This window comes from Drosophila tropicalis, unplaced genomic scaffold, assembly GCF_018151085.1.
Source record: "Drosophila tropicalis isolate 14030-0801.00 unplaced genomic scaffold, ASM1815108v1 contig_158, whole genome shotgun sequence".
Taxonomy (NCBI): Eukaryota; Metazoa; Arthropoda; class Insecta; order Diptera; family Drosophilidae; genus Drosophila; species Drosophila tropicalis.
The window spans coordinates 8,777,570-8,789,454 of record NW_027172602.1 but is presented as its reverse complement, the minus strand read 5'-3'; the positions used below and the strand labels follow the sequence as shown (position 1 = coordinate 8,789,454).

Below are 11,885 nucleotides of genomic sequence, written 5' to 3'. Positions count from 1 at the left end.
TGATGATGGTGAATGGTGGGCTTGGGTACAGGGATAGGAGCTAGGAATGGGTTATCGATCTCACAGTAGCCAGTTTAGTTCCCACTTCCACCTATAATGTGTGTGTGTATGAGTGTGTATTTGTTTGTGCGTCCGTTCAATTAACTTTCACTGGTCAAGCCAACGCCTTAAGGCGCCCTTCTCAACTTTGGACCTGTGTTGATTTTTGTTTTTGTTTTTCTTTTTTTTTTTTTACTTTTCTACAGTTTGTCGGGGGGATCAGTTAAACTATAGAAACAACAACAACAACTGAAATTTCATTGCGAGCATTACTTTCGATTAAGGTCTGCTTGGGGGCCAATCAAACTATAGAGCAAGAGATAGTTGGGCAAGAGGAAATCCAGCAATCAGATTCAAAGCATCAACTTTTGTCTAATTGTGTTTATTGTGACCGAGAGAGTCCCAAGTGCCAAGCACCAGCACCAGCACCAGCAGCAGGTTACTAGATACCTTCCCACCTGTCGAACTGAACCCACCTCCGTTCCAAATTGCCAAGCCTTTGATTGATACACAAAAGAGATGAACTATTGTGACTCCAGGTAACGAACATATTTCATATGAACGAAGTGGAATGCTGTCTAAAGAGCAAAGAGAATTCAGACGACAGCAACACAAAGGCGTCCCACACACACACACACACACATGGATCCCTGAGCCAGGCCAAAAGGGATGAGCTTTTTTTTGTTGAAGCCAATCTTTGATGTAAGTTTACCTCAGAGAAACTGTGAGAGAAACAAATATTATTTTAGTTTCTTGTAAATATTTTCATTTTATTGCACATGTAATAGTAAAAGGATCCGATTCCTGGGTCAAAAGGACTATAATTAATATGGTCATGCCAAATTCTGTAGCTGCAACTGTTCGACCACTAGATCCAACCACTAGATGATGCCCCACTTGAAACACGCTTCACTGCGCCATCGCCTGACCACTAGACCCCTCTCGTGAAGGACCTAAAGCACTACCAACTATTGGTAGTTGACAACATGTTCAGAGTTTTGTTTATGCTCTCTCTCTTTTTTTTCTGTTTCTCTCTCTCAGGCATACTGTCTCTGTCCGCCAGACCAACTTTGATCCCGTCAGTTCGCTGTTATGGCAACTTTTGAGAGCCTTTCAGCAACAACAGCAAATACACAGAGCAAAGAATTGTGGCTTTGTTCAGAGAAGGGGGTGGGGGTGGCTAGTTGGATGGATTCCTGCAACTGAAAATGAAACTGAAACTCGAACGGCAACTGATTATGCGATATGTGCTTTTGCGTTCGATATGTGATAAGCTGGCTTGTTTGATTTTTCTGTGAGATGCAGTTCGCCAAAGCATTGTAGTCAAAACTAGTAGTTTCCATCTCTGGGTTATCCTTCTCTACCATTATCCATGCTAACCTTACATCCTCATTGCAAGTAGCCATATTTGAATAATTTTTGCCCAAAAGGTTTTTTCTCTTCATTGTTGTTTGTAGTTTTTGAGCGAAAGCGCAAACAGCAGCGCACCAAAAACGAGCAAATAGCAACCGTATAATGCCAATTCGAGTAGGATTATAGAGTGTATTCGTACAGCCCCTGCTCCCCCTGCTTGCTGATACATACATATATCAGCCGGGCATTCAATGTGGCCCTTTTAGAGCTGAGATGAGATATTGTGAGGTAAGGAAATATTAGGTGATGTTTGAGTGGTTAACAAAATCAAATAACATTTGCCATAATTACACATAAGTATTTCAACTATAGTTTTGCTCTACACACAACCTAACACACACTCACACACACACGAAGTTTGTCTCTCCCCCCTCTCTCTCTTACTGCTCCAGCATCCATTTTACCGCTTTCTTTGCCACATTTTTGCGTATGCAAATATTTTCGCATCTTCATCCGGGCACTTCCGCACCTTTCGCCTTTGAATGTCAATACCTATGCCAGACGGGTATATCTGCTATTAGAAAAATTTTGTGGGGAACGAGCACATCATCATTCCCATGGTCATTAATCATTCACATAGTGATTCATTCTAACTCTAAAGAAGAATGGAAAAAACTTGAATGCATTTCTTAAACATATTTTTTGGTTAGGCATGTAAAAGTCGTTTTCGCCTTTTTTCCTTTTTCCCATTGCCATATGTTTGTATGAACCTGTCCTGCCTGCCTGTTGCCTTCGTTGCCTTCGTTCTGGGGTGTTGGTTATTGACTTAGGTGGGCTGCATCTTCATGAAGCAAAATATCCAAGACACGAGATACACAAGGCATAAGGTACAACATCATCATTTGGTTTCCAGCTTCATCATCGTTTGGTCGTTTTGGCCACGCTTTCTCGTTGCCCTTGTTTTGTTTGTCTACCTGTTGTCTGTTTAGTTTTGGCATTGCTTTTGCGTTTGCTCGTTTACCTTGTCTACAGTTTGGTTTCGGGGTTTTGCTGTGGGTCTTGGTCGGGGTCTCTATCTCTCTTTCTCTCTCTCTGCTGCACAATGCATAATTGAAATGCAAATACTGAGTGAAAGAAATGAGAAGAAGAAAATGAAGAAAAGTGAAGAGCCAAGAGACGGCAAACCAAATCAAAGACATGCCAAATGCGTTTCATATTAAGGGCTTGCCCAACCTGTGACTGTTGCGGCTGCTGCTGCTTTTGGCCATCATTATGCAATTACCGACAATGGGCCAGTTAACACTTGGGCGTGATCGCATCAACAATATAAACAGCGAAGATTGCATAAATGCCAATCGCATTGCTTACATTTCTTTTCTTGGCTTTTTTTCTCCTCTCTTTTCTTTTTGGCTCCGGGATGCGTTTACAATTTGATTTGATAATGTCGGAAGATTGCCCAAAGTTTAAGCAAAGGCCAACAATAAAATTAGAAAGACCGTAACAAGTTGAGCTCATTATTGTTGGTAATGTTTCTCTTTTTTCAACTTCTTTGGGCCATGTACTCATTTTCATTCCCCACCCCTCCCTCTGTTTCTCTCAATGCTGGTAGTTTTGGTCAATGGGCCCATTTGTAAAGCTTGTAATCAGTGGTAATCAGAAAGGAAATGCTGGCTAGTGTCGAGCTAATAGGTAATGGTTGGTAGATAAGCGAACCAGAAGGCGGGGGGGCAAGTGAGTTAAATGGTGCTTATTCCGGGCAATTGTTGTATACATTTTACCTGTTAGACAACAGTAATATTCATATTCCAATTTACCAAACGTATATAACTATAACGACTTCTGAGACCAAAATCAAACTAAATTTTAGTCAATTTACAATTTTCCATCGAATGAAAAAATGAACAATAACCAACTACATATGTATATGGCTAATCGGGCACTAGGCAATGCTTGAACCTCTTAAACTTTTAACCATAACTTTCAATATATTATAGGCTCAATCTATTTCTTTATACAGATTTGATGTCCGTTTGTTACTTAGATCGTTATTTTGCAAACTGCATTCAAAATTTGACAAATTATTCAAAGTTTATATGCTTTGAAGAAGTAGTTAATTGACTTGAGTCTGATTGTGAGTGATGTGGAGAAATCGTGACCAGAAAAACTAATAGAATTCTAGAAAACAGACAGAGTTGACTTCCACTTTGACTTTATTTTGTCCCTGCACTTGTTAACTTATGTAAATCTAACAATGAACTAGCAAAAAAATATAAATCTTGAAATCGACCTACACAGCCTTTGACTTAACCACTCGCCCTGTTAACCCCTTTGTGCAATAACCTGCAGTTCATTCAAATGAAAATTGACATACAAAACAAAATAAAGCACAATTTTTGCATTTATGTAATCAATTGTTGTTGCCAAGATTGCCCGGATTGTCCATGTTGCCCCATGTTGCTGCACTTGTGTACATTGTGAGCAAAGAGTACAGAGAAAATTTTTCCCATCTTCAGTGTGCCAACTCCCCGGGCTTTGGTGTGGGGGAGGAGAGGGTGAGAGGGTGTGGCGTTTCACTAGTTCCTCGCTTTTATTATTATTTATCATTTGCGGTTTGTTTGCCCATCGATTGTGTTTGTTTGACACACTTTTGCATAATTTTATTAGCGGCTACAATGGCGCTATAGCCATAGCATTTTCAATAAAAGCAAACAATTAAAAGACAAACAAATGTCGCCAGCAGCAACAGTGTCGGACAACAGCAACAACAACAATCCAAAAACGACAACGACAACACAAAATCAGAGCTAAGTAAAGCCAAAGCCAAGCTCGTTGAATGGTCATTTTTATTGTGTTGACTTTGTAATAGTAGCAACAATGAGCAAATAAAATTATTTAATCGTCGACTGTCATAATTTTGTATCTCTTAGATACATAGACACAGACACATACATATGTATATGCATATATCTATATATAGTACCATTTTATCTCATTTCGTGCCGTCCCTTTATCTGCGTAACTCGTAAATTTGCAAATCAATTTCACCCAAGTTGCAAATAAATTTTTGTGCCCAAAGGCATTTCAAAAGTACATACAACTAACCAACGAGAAGAGACAAAGTAAGAGATAGATAGAGTGAGATAGAGAGAGATAGAGAAAGAGAGAGATGGGGAAGTGGAATAAAAAGAACACACAAGCAGCAAAACTTCTTTTGTTATCGGCTGTAAAAACACTCCCACCATAGACCCATTCGAGTGTTAAAAACACATGCGAACATAAACACAATCGAAACTTGAATCTTGAGTGAATATATTTGAAAAAGTGTCTGCCAGTTTAAAATGTTGATCCGTCAGCAATGGGCAATTGGACAACTTTATGGGAACTATAATTAATACAAGTTTACTTACAAGTTTAGTTTCCAAAAACTTCTTTCTTCCAATTAATTTTAATATTTTCCCAGATATGATCCATACTCACATTCGTTCAATAATTTTGACAAGTTCGAGTAAAATGTTGTAATCAACTCTGTCGTGGGAATAGGTTTTTAGGGCTTGGTTCTATCTTTCGATTAACAAAAAACTAACAAATGGGGCCTATGTATAGGGGGAGGGGTCTAACACCACCCTACACTATTCATCCCATACCAAAAGCCTGCGCGTTCTTTCGTCGTTGCTGTTGTCGCCCCAACAACTTCATCAATTACTTTGTTTAGTCTGAAACTTTGCTGCTGCTTCCTTAACAACTTTTATAGTTTTCCATGGCACTTAAAGGAAACGCAGATACGGTACTTAGATGCATATACATACATACAGAGATAGAAACGAAATGGTAAAGAAAACACTCGCAGCTAGAGTATACACTTGGGAGTGGGCCAGCATAGTGTTGGTAAGAGCTATGTGGGTGGGCAGGGGATTTGATGTTGCCGGGATGAACCAAAACTGCTTATATTTTGTTTCATTTGGTGTTCCTTCAATTTCTTTCTTTCTCTTAGTCTTTGTTTCTGTGCAAGTCTCTGTGTGTGTGTGTGTGTGTGTGTGTGTATGTGTCCTTTTTTATTTTGTCAGTAATTAAGTCAAGTGCGAGCTAGTGCTGGGCAAAAGTATAATTTGTCGTATCCATGAGTTGGCCACTGAACTTGGAGTAGGGGTGGGGTAAGAGTAATTGTAACTTTAACTGTAATAGTAACTATATCAGTATCAAGAGATTTGCCTTTTCATCATTTCATCTCTCTCTCTCTCTCTCTCTCTCTGTGTGTCTACCTATCTCTTTTCCACTTGCCACATTTGCATGCTTATTACTTATTCTTTATGCCATTTTGGCTGTTTGTTCTGCCTTCGCTTTCGGTGCTGTTGCCATTTCAGCTTCGACTCCTTGTCGCTTGTCATAATTCTGAGCATTTAACATGTTTCTCTTGTCAAAATTGTCAGAGTTGTCAACTTGTTTATTGCATTTCAGTTTGTCATATGTATGTACATACATCTTAGTATGAGTAACTATGTATGTATGTGTGTTTCGTGAAGGATAAAGAGCAGTAGAGCAAAAGTAGGTAGGTAGGTAGGTAGAGCTGATGAGGTGATTTTTGAGATGGAAGAGCGGAATGGTGTAGGTGCCTTATACATTTCTACGCTGGATGGACGAGTTTATGGTTCCCGAGTTGCTCTTTCTGTTCCCTCTTATCTATAGTTTTGCCACTGTCTCTGTCCCAATCCCCCCCAGCAGAAGTTTCATTGACGTTGATGAAGTTATTGTTGTTGTTGTTGCTGCTGCTGTTGCCTTTTGTGGCTTTTGCATTTTATAGAAACTGTCAAATAATAAAGCTTATTTGCATATTTTTCGTCATTTTTGGCAACTATGCGAACGTGTGTGGACTTTTGGTAGTTGTCGTACATTTTGTATCTCCATCTGTATCTTATATCCAGCTTACTACCTACTACAACTACCACACACTACACTAAGCGAAAACAAAAGGGGCTTTAAAAAAGCTCTCAAAACTTTATGGCAATGAATAGTATAAAATTCCCTTTCTATGGTTAAGTCCCCGAAGGGATTAAGTTAGTATGGGGGGGGTTTTTTTTCGTTTTTGAATAAGATTTACAGAAATGAATTGTTCAATTGTGGGGATGTAAAATGCATATGATGTAGTTGGGTTTAATAGTTTAACAAGGTTTTCTGTTTGTGGACTCATTTCCCTAAATTTAAATCTTTCTATCTCCATCAGCTTGAATACTTTAAGCAATAGTGATTTAGTATCTAAATTCAATATGATTCAATGCCAAAGGCATGCAATATATGGCACAACAAGGGGTTATAATTCCCAACTAGTATTAACTTAACAGAGACAGATAACTTGGCGGACAATCTGTTTAACTCTCTTTGTTTTGCCCCAAAAGCAAAATGCTTTCTCATACCGAAACTTTCTTCGATATTTTTCAGTGTATCTATGGCATGTGCCATTTTCTTTCTCATTTATTTAATTAAATTGTATATTTTTTCATTGTTTTTCATATTGTTTTCCCTTACCATTACGTTTATCTTTGTTGCATTAAGGTTTACTTTTTTATATATTTTTTTCCCATTTCAGAACCTTTTCGGAGTTCTCTTCTTCATTTGATATTGTTGTTATTGTTGCTGTAGTTGTAGTAGTTTGGTTATTTATATATTTCATTTATTTGATTTTGTTTTATTGTTTTTTCTTTTGGCTATTTTACTGAGTGAGATATTTTTGGTATTTGTATACCAACATTTTGTTTTCACTACCTAATAACTTGTGCAAATAATCGAACAAACATTGAAAACTGAAACAGTTCGTGAGAGTAGAACAATTTGAATTCATACTGGGCGACAATAATACAACAACAAAAGCCAAAAGAGGAAGAGACAACACAATTTTGTTGTATTATTATTATTTATAATAAATCAAATAGTTGATAAATTGTTGTTATTGCTATCGGAAGTTAAAAATCTATCTGCTGGACTACTTTTATGCACTAACAAAGAGCTTAACAGCAAGCTAATAAGTTTTTCCATTTAGAATTAACTAAAAGATAGCACTAAAATTGTTAAAATGTTAGTATTTTTTATAAGCTTAGGCTTTTGGCCAACTTCTATGACCAAGTCAATGTTAGTTGAGAAAGGGTATCACATAAAGAGAGAAGAGAAGAATTTTATATATGTCATGGCGGTATTTGGGCAATTTAAATATTTACATTTCCTTTTTTCTTCTACTCCCATTGCTCACCATTTTCTATAGCCCACCACAAATGTCAGCAGCAATTTGAATAAACATATAACTACTAGCTGGCTGGCTGACTGACTGACTGACTGACTGACTGACTGACTGACTGAACTGATGTCAACTAGGCTAAGCCTCCTTTTGCCATACTTTTGCAATGTCAAAAAGAATTTTTGTGGTCATCAAATAATGCATGACCACAAACAATGTTTAAGGGTCTGAGCCAGAGAGAAAGACAGGGAGAGAGAGAGAGAGAGAGCAGTGGGAGAAAGACATGGCAGAAGGTAGGGCAGGTGTGATAGCTGGGCGTGGCATGCATTTAATTGAGGTCATTGCTGGAAAGTGGCCTGTTTGCAGCAGAAGCAAAACTCGCAAGACGCCGACAATGTCGAGGCAAAGAGATAAATGCGATGAAAAATTCCAAACGCAAGCGAGATACCGAAACGAAAACCAATAAATAAGTCAGCAATGTGGTAACGGGGAGAGAGTGTTAAGAGAGAGAGAGAGAGAGGGTAAAAGTGCGGAGCGGGAGGAGGTGTGATGGCAACGCGCGTGGTAAAAGTAATGCGGCATCTGCGGTTACGTCACAAGTATCTCACAGATACACGACGCACGTATCCCAATCGACAGGGCCAAAAACTCAGATTCATCGACGCAGTCGAAGTCGACGCCGGCACCGACGCCGACGTCAGTGTACGCGTTGGCATTGTTCTGGTATTGTCAAAAGGCCATTTGCTTGTGTTGTTGCACTTACAAATTGAGATACATGGCCATAGATACACACACACACGCTACACACAACCTGCTTGGCTTACAGATTTCAATTGTGACATGATGCGTGCTGCGACAAAAAATCAACAGGCCATGCAGCAAAGGTGAAGGAAAAGGCAGCAGGTAAAAGATGCCTAAGCAACTTGCATCTTGAAGCCAGTTGATGACATCATCAGAAAGACGTGCAGCAAGATAATCACACACAATGATCACATTCCCTCCATTCCCCTTCCAGCTATCTTTTCATCTTGTGAGGACATGAAAGTATATGAAAATAAATAAAAACGAATACTTTATATTTAAACCAAGAAGAAGAAAAAAAACTGTCCAAAATGAAAGGAAAAATCTTCAGCAGAGACAAAACCATTCAACACATTTTTCGTCTTGCTTGCCCCTTGCTGACCAATGCTCAATCAAAAATACATACACACAACCGCATATACATATATGTATGTGTGTGTGTGTGTGTGTGTGTGTGTGTGCTGGGCAAAAGTGGCCAGTTAATTAAATGAAATTACATTTGGTAGTCATTTATGATTGTGGCCCACAACCAGGCCAAAGCTGCACCACCATCACACAAGACAGACAAAACCAGAAAAATGAACACAGAAAGACGAAACAGAAAGGGCAAAAGTTACGATTGTACGATGATGATGATTACAAAAACAAACTTAAACTTTGAAAACTTGAGTTTGATTTTGGTCTAAAACTTCATATAGACATACAAAAAGGTTTAACCGAGTTGGGGATTTCGACTCGTACATGACGGAGTACATGAGACTAGCAAGAGTTATCTCCGGGTAAGTTATGAGTTATCAAAAAATCACCAGAAAATGGTTCAATAAACTTATCGAAAGTGATAATTTGGGTAAGTCCGAGTCCGAGTCTCTTCTCAGCCTTAAAAAAGGGTTAAGCACTCGAAGGGATAACATTGTAAAGACAAGAAACCCTCTCTCTCTCTCTCTCTCTCTCTTAGCATCGTCATTACAATTTCACCTATTTTGCATTTGACCATTTACCTAAGCTAAAGCCATCAATCGCATCAACAAGATCAAATCTTGAACCAATTTTCGTGTATTTCTTGTTTTTTTGTTGTTGTTGTTGTTGTTGTTGTTCACTTCTTATATTGATTAACATCATTTCTATCAATTAACATAATGAGAAAATTCCGACCTAGATTATAGACCAACGATCAATTAGCAGGTATCCCACATGAAGCGCCAATCCGTAGTGCCTCAACCCTTTTTGATGTTGTTTTTGTTGTTTTTTTTTTTTTTTTTTTTTTTTTTTTTATTTTTTTTTTTTTGTTGTGGTTAAGCTCTCTGTCAGCGGGTCAGTTGGAAACACTTTTACTTTGCGTTTCGCTTTAAACGATAAACAACAAAATCGTTTCTTATGTTTGTTTTATGCGCATAATTCGAAATTTATTTTTATGTCTTATTAATTTTACATAAGCGGAGACGAAAACCCCTTCAATTTGTTTTTTGTTGTGTGTGTGTGTGTGTCTGTATGTGTGTGCTTCCGTGATGCTGGGAAAATAACTGATGCCAACCAAACATGTTGAGAGATGAAGCAATTAACAGATGAAGCACCAATGTTGCCTGTTGTAAAAGAGAGTGAGAGAAACAGCAAGAGAGTGAGAGAGAGGGAGAGAGAGATGAATGAAAAGTAAAAGTTGAAAAGGTTGCAACAGCTGCAGGTGGCAAATTCCTAAAACCGAAAAGCAACATTAATTGATTTTCCCCAAAAATTCAAACCAAACGAGTGACAAACGAAATGAGAACTCTGATTGGAATTCGGATTGCATATTAAAATTTTTGGTCTAGTTTTTGGTATTGATTTGATTCGAAATTGAAGTTGAAGTAACAAACTAGCTATACGATGATACGTGGGAGTCTTTGGCTGAGTTTTGCCAATCAACTTGCCATGGTCACAGCCTCCTCCTACATAACTTTCATTAAACAAGATTCGGAGAGCTTATAATCAGAAATAACAGAGATCTTTTCGCCCCATGTCAATCAAGTCAGACTGAGGTGCCATCAAATTTGTCACAATAAAATCCCATAGAGAAACACCCAACAACAAAAAGCCACCATAAAAAGCAAAAAAAAAAAAAAAAAAAACAACATCACCAAATTGAAAGCGAAGAAAGCCATGCCATGTTCCATCAATAAATAGTCAAATGGATGGATAGATGAATGGATTTTAGATAGGTGGCTAGATGGACTGAATGGACAGATCGATGCTTGATGAGTTGATCAGTTCACATACAACAGTCTAAACAGCAGCACCAACCTAGAGACACAAAAATGATTCGCATTCACAGTTTGGCCATCATTGGCCTAATGGCAATGATCAGCTGCGGCAATGTTTTGGCCAAACAAGATAGTTCAGGTATGGTTAAAAAAGTCTGCAGATCTGCAAAAATATCATAGCGGTTATGTAATATGGAAAGGTCTTTGATTCTAGCTAGTTAGTCTGTCTTTAAATTGTTATTAATTAAATATTTTATTCTATATTTCGCTTGCAGCTCGTCAGTTTGGTGGTCAAAACTTTGGTAATGGCCTGGGACCTGGGGGCTTGGGTGGCATTGGTGGCATCGGTGGCAATGGCGGGTTTGGTGGCGGTAATGCCATCGGTCCCGGTGGCTTTGGCTATAATCCAGTTGGCTATCCCCCACAACAGCAACAGCAGCCTCCTGGCTGCCCGCTATGTGATTCATCCGTTTATAGCTATTGCTCACACAAGATGATACACGATGCCTGTTGCTGTGATTTTCCAGGTAATTAATCAATGGTGGTGTCGGCTGCTGCTGCGGCTTTCAGACCAACAATCTCTCGATCCCAAAAACCCAATAACTCCTCATCGTCATCATCAGCAACAGCAACAGCAACGGCAAAGTCCTGAATCCCGAATCCGAATACGAATACGAATCCGTATGCCATTAATGCTCTTTGGGCAACATTATTTATGTGCGATTTTTAATCGCTTTGCATTTATTAATTTTATTCAATTTTCCAACCGCTGAAGCTTAATGCCTTTTGTTGTTTTTTGTTGTTTGTTGTACCTACCACCCACCCAGCCGTGTAACTGGTGAAATTAATTTGCGTTTGACATTTTCCGCTCGTTTCGTTTTAGCTGCCACACCACAGTTGCGTCCACAGCAATGCAACTTTTACGATTGTTCGCTACTCTATGCCAAATCCTGCTACGAACATGCCCTCATTAAGAACTGCTGCTGCAATAATCCCTACTGAAGAGAAGATCTGACAGCATGGTCCTGCGTCCGGGTTTGTTCTCTCCACTTTTTCGTGTGTAGTCTAAGCTTTCGCCTGAAGTGTGTACCTCATGACACTTTAGTTAATTTATTTGTTCTTTTTTTTTCGCACATTCTGTTCAAGAATATCTCTCACATATTCACTTTCTGGTGTAATTAGATGTAATTAAAATATAATTATAATTAACAAAACAAAATAAAAAAAAAACTAGT

At 38.6% G+C, this 11,885-nt stretch overlaps 1 protein-coding gene across 1 annotated transcript; it reads left to right on the top strand.

Annotated features, from left to right (window-relative positions):
* Nucleotides 1-10,704: 10,704 nt before the first annotated feature.
* LOC137571866 (uncharacterized) lies at nt 10,705-11,652 on the top strand. The gene is made up of 3 exons (XM_068283532.1): nt 10,705-10,789; nt 10,926-11,177; nt 11,534-11,652. The coding sequence occupies exons 1-3, from the start codon at nt 10,705-10,707 to the stop codon at nt 11,650-11,652; spliced, it is 456 nt and encodes a 151-aa protein (XP_068139633.1).
* The last annotated feature ends 233 nt before the right edge of the window (nt 11,653-11,885 follow it).